Below are 15,236 nucleotides of genomic sequence, written 5' to 3'. Positions count from 1 at the left end.
TGCTCACTTTCTATGCTTAACTTTGAAGTGCCAACTGTTATTTTTATAAAATTATCAATCTTTTTAGGTTTGAGTTGCAAAGTGTTCATTCTCTTAAACATTTTCATTTTATGTTGCAACCAAACTTTAATGCATCTTAGAACTTTATATGTAAGACCAAAGTTAAGTAACATAATTTTGAAGTTAATCAGAAAAGTATGTATAGTTTTTCAAATATCTTTAATGAAAGAAGTCTTCAAAGTGTGCCATGAATTTATATTTAACATTTTTTAAAACTGATATTGTAACATAGTCCTGTTAGAATGGCACAGTCAAAGTCCAGGCCCAAGTCTAATTGAACAAGTTCGGCAAGACTTGAGGACTTATGTTTACAGATGATTGCACTTGAACAGCTCCAAATAGAAATGTGCAAAAAAAAAAAAAAGTGTTTAGATGTACAAAACTGGTGGAGATTGTTGCTTTAATGCGATATTTATTCAGGGAGGTTGAATATAAATGCACACCACACTTTTCAGAAAACTCCTCAGTTTTAGCTTCACTCGGTTCAAATTTACCAAAAGAGTGCTATGCCATTGTATTTCAGGCAATGAAATGTTTGTTTTGTCATTTTGAATTATTAATATGAATGTATTTCTAATATTGTATAAAAAAAAAAGTTAAATAAAAAATCTGTAGAATGTGCCATTTTTTTCTTATTTAGTAATTAATTACTCAAATAATTGTAAAAGAAACCAACCTTTCCTTTGGCTAAAAATTACAGAAATGTTAAGGATGTTTGTTTGGCTGCTTGGTCAAAAGATGTGGGCGGGAAACAAACTAAGCAACTCTCTATAGGATAAATAGGAGTCTGCATGTGTTGGCGGGTTGTTTAGGAGAAAGCAGTAGTTTTGTTTTTCTCATTGGATCCTGGTGTGTAAATTCACTTCTTTTTGTCTCTTTATTTGTCCTTTCTGTATAACAACCACATTAATAGCTAAAAATGCATCAAAAAGCACATTAAAGCATGTATTTTTCATATTTAGATGCTTGTAGATGATTTAAAAGAAGGTTGTGGTTTTTGTGGGATGCCATTATTTTCTTTATGTTACCACAACCTCAGTATAAATGCATTCTGCCGGTTTTACATAACCAGCTCCTGCTATTCATTAAATCAACATACAGCATAGTCATTCCAGCCTTTCTTTAGAGAAAAGATGACTGAAACAGCAGCACCTAGACATTTAATCCATGCTTTTCTGATGGTTAAATTACCACTGATTACATCTCAGCAGAAATCCACATAGAAAGGTTTAAAAACATGCAGAGCTGAGAGCTCTTGTACAATTTGTTCCATCTTTCAAGCCCTCTCCGTCTCTTTTGCTCGGCTCTGTGTTGCCACTCTTCTCCATGAACCCACAAAACTACTTGGCTGCCATGGAGACAGACAATTGCCTTTAAACTTGTTGGGATGTGCCAGTCTGTGTGACAGATTTCTATGGCCTTGCTGTGGATTTCAGAAGATCTAAAGGTTGATGGAGTGTATTATTATCTACACAGAGCTTCTGGGTTTTTATTTTTTTATTGTTTTTATGGGCAAATTTTAAATTACTGCTGCCTGAATGAGATTTGTTCTGCATCACAAGGAAATCAAGCCAGTTTTTCCTTGGACAGTTTTCTGCTCTTGGTCATTAAAGTGAAGACATATTCTTAAACTAACTCATCATTTTGCTCTTGAGCAACAAAAGGAAAATGCAACAAAATCAGACTTTTGAAAGCTACTTCAAGGTATCCATGTTTTACCTCAAGGACAGTTTCTGAATTGTTTTCACATATCATTGAAAAGTCTGTTCGTTTCTGTAATTTATTAAAAAAGGGAAACTTAACTGTTTTTATAGATTTATTAAACAAAGTATTACATTTCCAGTGTTTCATTTCCATTAATTTTGATGATTATGGCTTACAGCAAAAGAGAACCAATAATTCAGAATATTAGATAAGACCAATTTAAAAATTGGTTTCAGAATCCTCTCAAGGCTGAGGTTATTATACTCGAATATATCGCAAATATTATCAGTACGGACAGCATTTATATCAGAATCCAGTAATAGTTGTCGGATATTTTTCAAGAGTTCTTATGTGTTATTTTTCACCCTGATCAATTTTATCCTGCAGGACAAATGATCTGACACTGCACTGCAAAACATTTGAGGGTGTTTTAACTTGAAAATGAAAATCCACCTTTGCGAATGCAATTTAAAGAAATCTTTTTGCTGGAAAAAAAAAAATCAACAAAAATTTGAAATTAATGTTGAATTTCTGGTTTTAACTCAGAAATTAAAGTTTATGAAGTTGATTTAACAACAAGAGACAAGTTGTCTAAACATTGTTTTTAAGTTCATTAATCTTGAATTGTGAGTTTTAACTTAATGCTGTAATTTAAACCAAATAATTATGTAGGAAAAAACCCTCCCTCACTCAGTTAAACAGCCACATTTCTCTATTATTTTACTCACAATATCAAGTTAAGACAACTACTTATTTTACTTTAGAATAATTTAAATTCATGTTTAAAATTGCAAATTTTCTGATCTGATAATGAATTTTCTTAAATTCTGCTCAAAAACATTTAGTGTGAACAAGACATTATCCACAAGCTTCAAAAACTTAAAATAAATCAAATAAAACACAAGTCAGATCAATGTAACACCCTTCCATCCCAGGATACAAAAACAAGCCGCTAAGCTTTCTGGGAAATAATTCCCACTCCTGTCTTTTTCTTCTTTCAGTTTTTTTAAGTGCTAACCTAAAAACTACAGTTTATTCAACTCTTAATAAAAAGTTAACACAACTTACTTCTGTAAGTTTATCTTAAACAAATTCACACATTTAGGTTCAAAATCTAAAACTCTCTAAATTTAGTTGATTTAAAGAGTAAATGATAGTAGACACAACGAAATGTGACTCAAATGTTTTACAGTGTGGACACAAATGACAAAAATGCTCCATAGATCAGAAACAGAGGAAAGAATAAAACAGGCATATATGGCACCTGATCATATTTATACTGCACTTTTACCTTCCACTCAACTTTCCTTGAATATGCTTGAATAACTAGGTTCTTTGGCAGTAATCTTTTGTGAGTTATCTTCCTTTTGGAGAGTCTCCGAGACTTTTTCCTGGGTAAGTGAACAGGTTATATAAACTATAATTATTAATTATAGGTTAATTAATAATTCTTTATTTATTTATCTTCTATAATATATTTTGGAGAAATCAAACTTGTGTTTCTCATTAGCTGTAAGCCTCAAAATTAACAGGAAGAAATGCTTTAAATAAATCACAGTTTGTTTAATCCGTCAGACTGTTGACGTTTTGAAATTAATTAATAAAATAAATAACTTTTTCAAATAGTAGTGATAGGGTAAGCAATTTATAATACTGTTCTGGTAAATTATTGGTTTGTAAAATAGCGTTTTATTTTGTTTCCTTTTTTGTGATGTAAATTTACCTGCTGTCTTTTTGCCTCAACCTATTTTATTAACTTGTCTCATTCCTGGCATAGGTCTTAATTTTTTAATCATTTGTTATTTTATTTTATTTGATGTGTGTGTTTGGTTTTTCTCCTGCAGCCTGAGAGCGAAGTTTCCACCACAGCAGAAGATTATTCCTCAGAGGTGAGTTAATATTTCCCATAAATATGATATGAATTTAACTTTTTTTATTATATCAGGTTATCTCTGCTTTAAAAAGAGTAAAACCTTCCTTAGAAAGACTATATCAATAGCTAAAACCTTTAAGGTGATTATTTAAATGTAGTTTTAGTTTTTAAATTCAACATTTCACTAAAATTATCTCCAGTTATGTAACATTAACATTTATTAAACTGTTTTTTAACTCCAAAAAAGCTGCTCAAAGGTGTTTTCCTGACATGATGCAGGCTTTGGTTTTGCAGCCTCCCAGATCTTTAGTGTTTAACGCAGCATATTGTGAATTAACAGGTAAATGGCTGCCTCCATGAGATGACAGAGAGCCTAATGATGCCTTCACAGGATTTTATCTGGGTACAGTAATCTGATCAAGCAGCTCTGCTTTGGCTTCGCTAACAAACCAAATGCTTAACGTCTTCTGCAAGATTCTCACTAACCACGTCTGCTTTGTACTCTTTACACATTTAGTATTTTCTGTCCTGTTCTGCTGGTGGTGAAGAAATATCATTGTCTTTGAAAAGCCAAAATGCTCCAGAAGGTCAAGATGGAAAAGGGCTTTGTGACATTGCAGAAGTGTGAATTATCTGTGAAAGCTGCTGGAGGAAAGTAATGAGGGGCAGTGTCTGCCTTGAGGAGAGAAAACAGAAAGTTTTGTAAAAGGAGATGCTTTCCGTAGACCCACTGCTAAGACAGATGGGTTTATAAAGACATTAGGGCAAAAATCATTTTCGTTTTGGGCCAAATCAAGATCATGAATGCTCTTAAAGGGCCGGTTGTGCCAGAATGTATTGATAAAACCTGTTCACAAACTGTTAAAGTATCAATTAATTGTTCAAATTAAATAATATTGCAGGATTTTACATTAGTTTTGTGATTTTTTTTTTTTTTTGCAATAAAAATCAAAGTGTTTGTGGTACTAATTTGGAAATATTTGCAATATTTGCGCTTATTTATGAGGATAAGTGCAACTTCTTATTACTCGCTGTATAAATCCTGGACTATAATCTGACATTAGTTAAAGCTGAGGCAGCTGTTTAGTAAAAGCAAGAAAGTTTTTGATAATTTCTGGAAAAAAAAAAAAAAGCAACAAACTCCGAATTATGTATTAATATAAAAACGAACGCGGATTTGTTGATTTTGAGTGAATTTCCACAATAATTCTGAAGAAACTTGAGGGACTGATTGATATAATTTGACAGTAAACGGAAAAATTGCATTAATGTGATTGATAAAATAATATTTTTTTATTAATTTTTTTGTTCCCCACCAGGGGGTCCTTTTTATGGGCTCTAGTGTCCCTCATATGACAGTAGGCTGACAGGAAAGGGAGAGGGGGGAAGACATGCGGCAAATGTCGTCGGGTCCGGGAATCGAACCCGCGACGGCCGTGTCGAGGACTGAGGGCCTCCAAGCGTGGGGCGCGCTACCCTCTATGCCACCGGAGCACGCCCCAGATAAAATAATATTTAAGCACACTTAGTGTTTACTCTAGAACCCAGAGGGCCACATGAAAAGCTACGTTGGGCCTTGAGTTTGACACTTGTGCATTAGGGAGTGTTTTAGGGTGAAAGACAGGTATTTACATTAAGATATTCTTTTACTCGATGGAGCTTTTATCTCCCAAAAAAGAGGAAAATTATTATTTTTTCCCTTGTAGATAAAAAACACCCAGCAGTTATTCTGCTAAATTTTTAACAGCCACAAATGCAAAGCACATAAAACAAAGTATAACAGCTTCATATCTAAAACTAGACATTAAAAACACAGTTTTTCCTGCTTACGGCACTTTAAACTTTTTAATTCCTTCTTTAATAAATTATCAAACAGCATGCTTTGCAGAAGTGTTTTCACTTGGACTTTTTCATATTTTCATCAGGTTGTAGTCACAAACTAAGTAGCAAGAAATTCCTCAAGTAGGAGTAAAAAAAGAATCTGGTAAAAACTTGTCTACTCAAGTATTGAGTAACTGATCAAATTATAAATGTAACAAGCAACCCACAAAAACAGGTTAATTAATTTAGTATATATATATAAGAAGTTGGGCCTAATCAGAAGATTTTAAATTCGAGAGAACCCAGGTGTGAGCAACAACAGAACACACACAGTGTCTACAAGAAAACAGCAAAATTTAATATAATAAACAATAGTGGATCCACATTTAAAACAGACAAACAAATACTGCGCGCTTTTAAAAAAAATAAATAAATAAATAAATTGAATACTTCGGTCTCCAATGAGTCAATTGTTCAGTCTCAGTCTCTCAGCTGGTGACCAGTCGGGTCACTATCTACCCGTGCGCCTGGTCCTCTGGGCTGGGGCTCGCCATCCAGGTTCAAGAGAAGAGGGTCTTGGAATCTTTGGCCCTCCAAGCCAAAAGTGTATCAAACAAGCTAAAACAAAAAAAAACCTGACCGATGCTCCGAGCTGTCAACGGCTATTTTTCGGGGTTCAGCTGTTTACAGGGGAAACTCTCCGAGATCTCCAGGTTTGTCAATTTCGCCAGCTGTTAGCTTTCAAGCTGTCTGGGCCCGAACGAAACAACCGCCAGCTGTTAAAAAGGGGCGGGACGATCAACCCCATTGGCCGACACGAAACCAGACCGCGCCAGCCATTGGCTGCTCAAACCGCCAACAGAAACTAACACTAAAGGCCTATTTCACTTTTTTTTTTCTTTTTTTTTTTTACGTAATTACCTTTTAGTTCTTTTGGTAGAATAAGATATTAAATTAACATCTATTATTTTTTTCTTGTGTTTTTAAACACTGGGTTACACTGTCCCCCCTTGGAACATGCAAGTCCCTTTGCATGGGATGGGTTGTTTTGAAATGACAGGAATGCTGGAACCCTTAAAAGTGGTTTCCAGTTCAGGTTCTATCAAGGCACTAGTAAAAGCAAGGCTTAAGCCATGGAATAGGGACTGGGCAATGGATATGAGTGGGTTCCCTAACTGGCTATACTGGAGCCTCTTTGGTTGAGTGGTTTGTCTCTCTGAACGTCTCACAGGATTTGTGATTTCATGACTTGGGTGGTTGGGTTTGTCCTCTGATACATTTTGGTTGCATACACCTTCACTATGTAGGTTAGGTTCACTTTTACAATCACTACCATGGGTCAACCGTTCAGTATTTGCTACTGCTTCAAACTTCTCTTCAGAAGGAACTACCGGGTCACTGCCAGGAATGTCATCACAATCGAGTACATTGTTGAACTCAGGTAGGTTTTCACATTCAGGTGTGTTGTCACATTCAGGTAAGTTGTCACATCCAGTTACAGTGTCACATTCAGGTAAGTTTTCACATCCAGGTACAGTGTCACATTCAGGTAAGTTGTTACATATAGGTACAGTGTCACATTCAGGTAAGTTGTTACATATAGGTAAGTTTTTAGGCCATGTCTGTTTTGGAATCTCATAAATTCGCGTGAATTTGATTGGCTCTGGGACAGGTTGTTCTCTAAGCCAATAGAGCTCCTCGTTTTCAGGTTCAGAAAGATTGAATTCTTCATTTTGCTCAGGGGACTGCCGTGTTTTAGGTTTGCAGACCCGATTTGGCGGAGTTGGATTTTCTTCTGTGGGAGCAAGGAACCCGCAAGGTAGAAGAAGGTCACGATGGACAGTGCGCACTGACCCATCTTTAGTTTCAGACTTAATGGTGTAGACTGGCAGATCACCAGCTTGTTCTACCACAACATAAATGTCTGTCTCCCACCTATCGGCTAGTTTATGCTTACCCCTAAGACGAACGGCTCGCACCAAAACTCGGTCTCCGGGTTCTAGTTTGGATGGTTTTACATGCATGTCAAATCTGGCTTTATTTCTGGCAGCCATTTTGTTAGCATTTTGGGTTGCTAGTTTATAGCTTTCTTGGAGAGTTGTTCTCAGTTTTTCCACATATTGTGAGTGGGACTTAAAACTTTTGTTTTGGAGAGGTAGGTTGAATGCAAGGTCAACAGGTAATCTGGGTTGACGACCAAACATTAATTCATAAGGTGCAAATCCAGTTGTGTCATTTTTCGTACAATTGTACGCATGGACCAATGGTTTTACAAAGTTGCGCCACTCTGCTTTTGTCTTTATGTTCTAAAGTCCCAAGCATACTTAATAAGGTGCGGTTAAAGCTGCCCACAGGATTCCCCTAGGATGATAAGGAGTGGTTCGAATCTTGTGAATGCCCATGATCTTGCAAAGTTCTTTATTACGTGTGACTCAAAATCTGGCCCTTGATCACTATGTAATCGTTCAGGGATGCCATAAGGAACTATAAAGTGATCCCAAAGACATTTTGCCACGGTTTGGGCTTTTTGGTTAGAAGTTGGAATGGCTATGGCATACTTAGTGAAGTGATCAGTTCGAGCACATCCTTTGTGTTGCTTTGATCTGGCTCAATGGATAAGAAATCCATACAAACCAGTTGAAGCGGTCTGGTAGACTTTATGTTCACAAGCGCTGCAGCTTTCGGAGGGTCTTCGCACACAGCGGTTGCATGTTTTGATTCTGTTCTCGATGTCAGCTGCCATACGAGGCCAATAAAACCTTCCTCTGGCGAGAGATCGATGGTACGCTCAATACCTAAATGGCCCATATCATTATGGAGACTGTGAAAAACTGCCTCACGGAGCTGCTCAGGTAGGACGAGCTGATGAGTGACATTGCCATCATCTTGGCGTGTCCGGTACAATATTTGGTTGTGCAGCTCAAGACGATTTAGTTCTCGAAGCAACAGACTTATATTTGGAAGTTCTGTTCTGACTGTAGGTGGAACCTTTTTACCAGTCTCAATTTGGATAATGACCTCGCGCAAGCAAGGGTCAGCTCGTTGTTCTTGTTTGAGTTGTTCAGCTGACAGATGAGGCACGACTGGAAGACCACCACAATCATCTTCATTAACAAAGTCATCTGGTAAGGTGTTTACCGAGATGGCTAATGAGTGCACAAGAGGGGTAGGTTCATCGGAGAAACTACAACATAAGGGTCTCTCACAGATGGCTGACACCACCTCTTGGCTTAAACTGGTGTCTTGCTGTGCCAAATGAGTTTGGGTGAACTGCTGTATCCTGTCAAGCTCTTTTTGTGACACAGCATCATTTAATAACTCACCATGCGGTCGCCTTGAAAGACCGTCTGCATCAGAGTTGAGTTTTCCTGCTCTATATTGGAGCTTAAAGTTAAAGGTGGAAAGAGAAGCTAACCAACGGTAGCTCATTGCATCCATCTTAGCTGTTGTCAGAATATAGGTCAGAGGGTTACTGTCAGTAATGACAGTAAACTGGTTCCCATAAAGATAGTCTGCAAACTTTTCGGTTACAGCCCACTTTAGGGCCAAAAACTCTAACTTGTGGGCGGGGTAACGAGCTTCGCTCCTGGATAACCCCCTGCTGGCATAAGCAATGACCCTTGTATGTCCATCCTCAAGCCCTGTGGTGCTGGCGTCGGTGTGAAGTGAGTACGGCAGCTTAGGGTCTGCAAATGCCAAGATAGGAGCGGAAGTGAGCTTCTCAATGATGTTTTTGAAAGCTTGCTCACAAGAGGGAGTCCACCGCTCACCAAAGGGTTTTTTCGGATCATGGTACTCAGCAGGCTTAGTTTTGGGTTTTGTGCTCTTACGCAGCGGTGGATAGCCTGATGTTAGATCAGTGAGAGGCTTAACAAGCTCGAATAGTTCTTGATAAAGCGCCTGTAGTACCGAGAAACCTAAAACGAACGGTTGTTTAAGGTCTCTGGGCACAGGCCAGCTACTCAGAGCTTTCACTTTCTCTGGGTCTGTCTCTACCCCTTTGTGGGATACTATGTGTCCGAGGTATCGCATCAAGTTTGAAAAACTTGCATTTTCAGGAGACAGTTTAAGACTGCATTTTGAGGCGGTTTAGAACCTTCATTAATCGAGTTTCATGCTCCTCAAGTGTCTTGGAAAAGACAATGATGTCGTCAAGGAACACAAGAACTTCCTTTAAGTTCATGTCACCCATACATCGTTCCATAAGCCGCTGGAAAGTGCTGGGAGCATTTGTAATGCCTTGAGGCATTCTATTAAACTCCCAAAAGCCACTGGGACACACAAACGCAGTTTTTGGTTTGTCAGCTTCCTCTACTTCAATCTGATAGTAGCCAGATTTTAAATCAAGGACTGAAAACCATTTAGATCCAGTCAATGTAGAGAATGTTTCCTCCAAGTTCGGGAGTGCGTAAGCGTCTTTTACAGTCTGCAAATTGAGTTTTCTGTAATCTATACAGAGACGGACGTCGCCATTTTTCTTTCGCACAACGACAATGGGCGAAGAGAATGGTGAAGTGGATTCTCGAATCACGCCTGCTTGTTGCAGCTCCTGTAAATGTTTACGGACGGCTTCTAGGTCATTGGGGTGTATGGGTCGTGCTTTGTGTTTGAATGGAGTTTCGTCTGACAGTTTAATGTTGTGCTTGACTTGATCAGTCCGACCGAAATCAAGGTCATTTTGTGCAAAAACCTCTGGCATGTTATTGAGCTTATGCAAGATGTGCTCTTTCCACTCAGTACTGATAGGAGAGGACTCAAAATTAAAAACCAGATTGTGTTTTTGACCAACTTCAGACTTGGAAGATCCCACTGAATGTTGGTGAGAGAGGACTCTCTGGAACGCGTGGATCTCTCCAATCACACATTTTTGAGGGATTGTCACATCATGTTCAGTTTCATTGGTGAGAACAACTGGTATCAGGTAGGGTGCTCGCTCAGGTAAGCTGATGAGACTTGGCTTTACTAGGACACCCCCAGGTAAGGTTGAAAAGGATGGGTGCTCTAGCAGCACGGATCTCTCTGTCGTATTAGCTGACACCGCTACCGAGCTTTCCAGGACAACTGTCTGGCCTGCTGGGACTAGCTGAGGGCCTTTGTTGTACATGGTTGCTAGACCAAGGCTACTGCCTTTGGTCTGTTTGTGTCTTAACTCTAGCACTTTTAACACTGCCTTGTAACCATCTGAAATGAGAGGCTGCAGTCCGGGACATGCTTCGTTATACAATTCATAAAGCACATCTAAGGTGTTAGTTCCAATTAACACCAAAGACTGGAAAGCAGCTCGAATGTTTGGCACGACTAAGGCAAGTGTTGACACATCGGCTTCAACGCCGAGAAACTCTTTTGGAAAAGTGACGTTCATTTCAATGTACCCTAAATAAGGCACTGATTGGCCGTTTGCACCTTCTACTTCGAGTAGGTCAAAAAGTGGCTTAATCTCATGACTGGACAGATGTTGTTCATAATATGATTGTGGGACCGTGGTCACCTGGGAGCCAGAATCGAGTAAGCAGTTTACAGTATTGCTGTCAATCTTTACTTGGGCTGTACTTTTAGTACCGATTAAACCTCGAGGCAGTTTGAATCTGTCGGTTTTAGTATGAGACTTTAAAATGGCACGTTTTTTAGTCGGCACATTTTGCTTGGGTTCAAGGGGACGGTTTGACTCTGTGGTAGCCTCTGTTTGTCCCTCAACAGAGGCAAACTTCAGTTTAAAGAAGCAGAGCCATTGTGTTGTCTATCCCATATTTGTCTTTTTGCTTTTAGTTCTTTACGTTTTGCCTCTACAAGTGCAGGGTTTGGCTCAGATTCACAGTTGGCAACAATATGTCCATCCTCCCCACAGCGAAAGCAGTACCAAGGCTTGGGCCGTGAACTAGGGCGGCTGTGTGAAGGTAAGTTGGGTTCAGGGTTTGCATGGTCAGGTTTTGTTGTTTGGTTCTTCTTAGGTACCGTTTGTTTCTTTTGTTTCATAACTGCTGCTAATTGACTTTTTAAATCAGCAACCTGTTTTTTCAGATCACTTAAAGTGTTTGAAGTTGTTTCGGAAAAGTCCATTTTTGTTTCAGTGACAGTTTGTTCATGTGACGCTGCTTTTTGTTTGGTTGCACTAAAGTGTTTTCTCATTCTTGTGCTTTTAACTTCTTGTCTGTTTTCTGCAGTACGGAGTAGGAGTAATAGTTCTGCAAATGTGGGCAGATTATTTCTCTTTAACTCTAACTGCAGTTCTGTCAGTAGGTTATCATCCCAACAGCCTCTTTGAAATTGCTTAAGAAGCTGTCTATCTCTTTCTCTGGGGTCTACACCACCCCGGCGCACTGCAAGACTCAGTGCCACCTGTAAGCGATGCAAGTACGCGGATGGTTTCTCCCCAGGATCCTGCAAAGTGTTCATGAATCGCACAAGCAGTTCCTCACCATCTTCAACAGTGCCAAATGCCGACTCAAGCAGCCTAAGATAGTCATCAACGGATGCATCAGGCCCAAGAGGCCGAATGACATCTGAAGCTGGAGTGAGAAGGCTCTCAAGAATTTTCCGGGTTTTTTCCAAGTTAGAAAGAGATGTGTCTCCCATCATTAAGTCAACATGGGAACGCCATGTTTCATAGTCAGCTTCAGGATATGGTCTAGGGTTTTTTCCAGAAAACGTTCTCAACCTAAGGGTGGAGTGAGCATTAGATGTCTTCTCTGTAGTTTTGACAACATGTTCAACCACAATCCTCTGTACTTCAGGTGAGACTAGATCGGTTTGACTTAACATGTGAGGTTTCTGATTAAGTTTCAAGGAACTTAGGTTAGGGCTCTGAACAAGCTTAGGAGAGTGGGGGTTATCAATGTGGTGTGGAGGGAAAACAACACTTTGTGTAGGCTCTGTGTCATTATTTGGACATGGGCTTGCAGCTGCCTCAACAGATCCCATGGACTCTTCAAACTTTGACATCACCTCCCTTAAGACTTCTTCAAAATCCTTCCCACTTAACTTAGCTAAGGTCTTTAGTTCAGTGAGGTAGGTATCAGTTACACTGCCCCCTACGGTTTTTGTGTAAACATCTGTTAGGGCGCGGACACAGTATTTAACATCTGGATTTTCAGCTGATGGATACAGGTAAGGCAATGCAGGTGTTAGCTCCTGAACAGCTAAATCAGAGCTAAACTCCACGACACAGTTCTGGTAAAACTCAGATGAGCTATCATCGACTGTTAGTGTCCTACTTATTGTACCACATTGTCGCAAGTAGTCAAAAACATCATCATCCTTTTCAGATCCAGTTAAACCACTGACAATGACTGCATTTGGTATCTTAATTCCTAATTTTGCAATGAAATCCATAGTACCAATGTGTTAACAGACAAAATTCAAATTGTTGTTCCACTGTTGTCACACAACTAGGCTCCTGGCTGTACTCGCCAAATTTTTGTAACAAGCAACCCACAAAAACAGGTTAATTAATTTAGTATATATATATAAGAAGTTGGGCCTAATCAGAAGATTTTAAATTCGAGAGAACCCAGGTGTGAGCAACAACAGAACACACACAGTGTCTACAAGAAAACAGCAAAATTTAATATAATAAACAATAGTGGATCCACATTTAAAACAGACAAACTTCTTTTAAAAAATAAATAAATAAATAAATTGAATACTTCGGTCTCCAATGAGTCAATTGTTCAGTCTCAGTCTCTCAGCTGGTGACCAGTCGGGTCACTATCTACCCGTGCGCCTGGTCCTCTGGGCTGGGGCTCGCCATCCAGGTTCAAGAGAAGAGGGTCTTGGAATCTTTGGCCCTCCAAGCCAAAAGTGTATCAAACAAGCTAAAACAAAAAAAAACCTGACCGATGCTCCGAGCTGTCAACGGCTATTTTTCGGGGTTCAGCTGTTTACAGGGGAAACTCTCCGAGATCTCCAGGTTTGTCAATTTCTTTCTAGCTGTCAGCTGTTAGCTCTCAGGCGTTCTGAGCGAAGCAACCGTCAGCTGTTCTCAAGCGTTCTGAGCGGAAGCAACCGTCAGCTGTTAGCTTTCAAGCCTGTCTGCCGCGCTCCGAACGAAACAACCGCCAGCTGTTAAAAAGGGGCGGGACGATCAACCCCATTGGCCGACACGAAACCAGACCGCGCCAGCCATTGGCTGCTCAAACCGCCAACAGAAACTAACACTAAAGGCCTATTTCACTTTTTTTTTTTTTTCTTTTTTTTTTTTACGTAATTACCTTTTAGTTCTTTTGGTAGAATAAGATATTGAATTAACATCTATTATTTTTTTCTTGTGTTTTTAAACACTGGGTTACAATAAATCATTTAATATTTAAAAATTACATCATCAGATGGATCAGAGTGTAAAGTTAAGTGGAAATTTTGGTGCTTTAAGAACCAACATGACAATAATTGATAACAGTTACAAAAAATAAAAGAAAATCTTTCCAAGTTGGTTTCTATCAATAAAAAACTTCTGAAACTTTAACAAAAACTGCAGGTATGTCTGTCTTTGGTGAATTTTTGGTTAAAACATATTTGTTTTTTATTCAGTGGGTAGAAAATCCAGACATTTTACACAAGTAAGCGTAGAGATACTTCATAATAAAATTAGTTTAGTAAAAGTAAATAGTACAGAGTAGTAAAAGTACCCTTAAAAGTAAATTTTTCCCCCGAAAAAGTTACTCAAGTAAATGTAATTGAGCAAAAGCAACTAGTAACTAACCCAGCTCTGAAAACATGACCCATATATGCCAAACTCTCTAACTTTGGGTTCTTCTAACAAAACTGCTTCTGCTCTTTGATTGTTGCTACGTTCCTAGTTCATTCTCTAGTCTTTAAATCTTTTCAGTGACTCTTTTAAAAGCCGTGTAAGCTCTGACATTGTTTCTGCTCAGGAGGAGGTGGAGGCCCTGCAGCAGCCGACAGAGGGACGGACGGTACAGGACATGGAGGACGCTCTCGCGGTCAAGAACCAAGCTCTGGAGGAGTTGAGTCGAGAGCTGGAGGAAATGAGGACAGCGTTCGGCGCTGATGGTGTGCAGCAGGTAAATGTTTCTGCTCTTCTGGGTTTGATTTACAGCATTTTATGCTGAATGCTTGAAAGACGACACTACGTGTAAATGGTGTCAACTGCATGTTGACCTCCTCCTTTAAATTATTATTATGCAAAAGGATTATGTCTCCATTCTTTTTTTTTTTTTTTGGCTTTCAGAAAACCACACATTTGGTTTCTTCTTGCTGCATCATTTATTCATTCAATTGTAAGAAAAAACAAACAAAACAATCAAGGATTTTCACTGGGAGTAAATAGTAAAGAATAGGCTTGTCATATTAAGCATTAAATCAATCGCATGGTAAATTAAAACAAACTCAATAATTTCCATTTGGATGACTAATCGTGTCTCTTTCATCTCTTTCTGCCAAAAACTGGATGATAAATGTCTTCATTCTGGTGCTTTGGTTTTAACCAGCCCTTTTTTGAAGGATAATTTTGTTTAGAGAGACTTCATTATTCATTTTATGTCATGTTTCTGTTGTTTTACTAATTTACTTTGGATATTTAAAATGTCTTCCAGTTCCAGTGTTAAATGTTCATGAGAATTTAAAGTTTATTGATGTTTTAGAATCCATTCTTGCATTATTATGACACTATTACCATTATATTACTTGAAAATGTTCCAAGAAGAACAATATTATCTTTTATTGCAACAAATTATCATCAGCAAAACTTTTCTAAGTTTTTTTTCTAAATTGTTTTTCAATTAGAAAGAGAGAAATTTGTGACATCTACAGTTTGTATTGTATG

The 15,236-nt window shown here is 38.6% G+C and overlaps 3 protein-coding genes across 12 annotated transcripts in view; 1 reads left to right on the top strand and 2 right to left on the bottom strand.

Moving 5' to 3' along the window:
• akap9 (A kinase (PRKA) anchor protein 9) overlaps positions 1–15,236 on the top strand; it is a 91,157-nt gene that overhangs the window by 11,690 nt on the left and 64,231 nt on the right. For 8 of the 10 annotated variants that reach the window (XM_044137634.1, XM_044137630.1, XM_044137629.1 and 5 more), the window contains exons 3-5: positions 3,609–3,653; positions 3,978–4,040; positions 14,326–14,475. In XM_044137634.1, the coding sequence (XP_043993569.1) occupies positions 3,609–3,653; positions 3,978–4,040; positions 14,326–14,475 (258 nt within the window). The remainder of the gene's footprint in view (positions 1–3,608; positions 3,654–3,977; positions 4,041–14,325; positions 14,476–15,236) is intronic. The other 2 variants (XM_044137625.1, XM_044137632.1) reach the window with 2 other exon arrangements.
• LOC122843117 (transcription termination factor 1, mitochondrial) overlaps positions 1–15,236 on the bottom strand; it is a 41,688-nt gene that overhangs the window by 20,043 nt on the left and 6,409 nt on the right. The gene's annotated exons all lie outside the window — the stretch shown is intronic.
• Positions 1–15,236, bottom strand: part of dus3l (dihydrouridine synthase 3-like (S. cerevisiae)) — a 51,145-nt gene that overhangs the window by 29,547 nt on the left and 6,362 nt on the right. The window lies entirely within an intron of this gene.

The sequence above is a fragment of the Gambusia affinis genome, linkage group LG14, assembly GCF_019740435.1.
Source record: "Gambusia affinis linkage group LG14, SWU_Gaff_1.0, whole genome shotgun sequence".
Taxonomy (NCBI): Eukaryota; Metazoa; Chordata; class Actinopteri; order Cyprinodontiformes; family Poeciliidae; genus Gambusia; species Gambusia affinis.
This window is presented reverse-complemented; position numbering and strand designations above follow the sequence as displayed.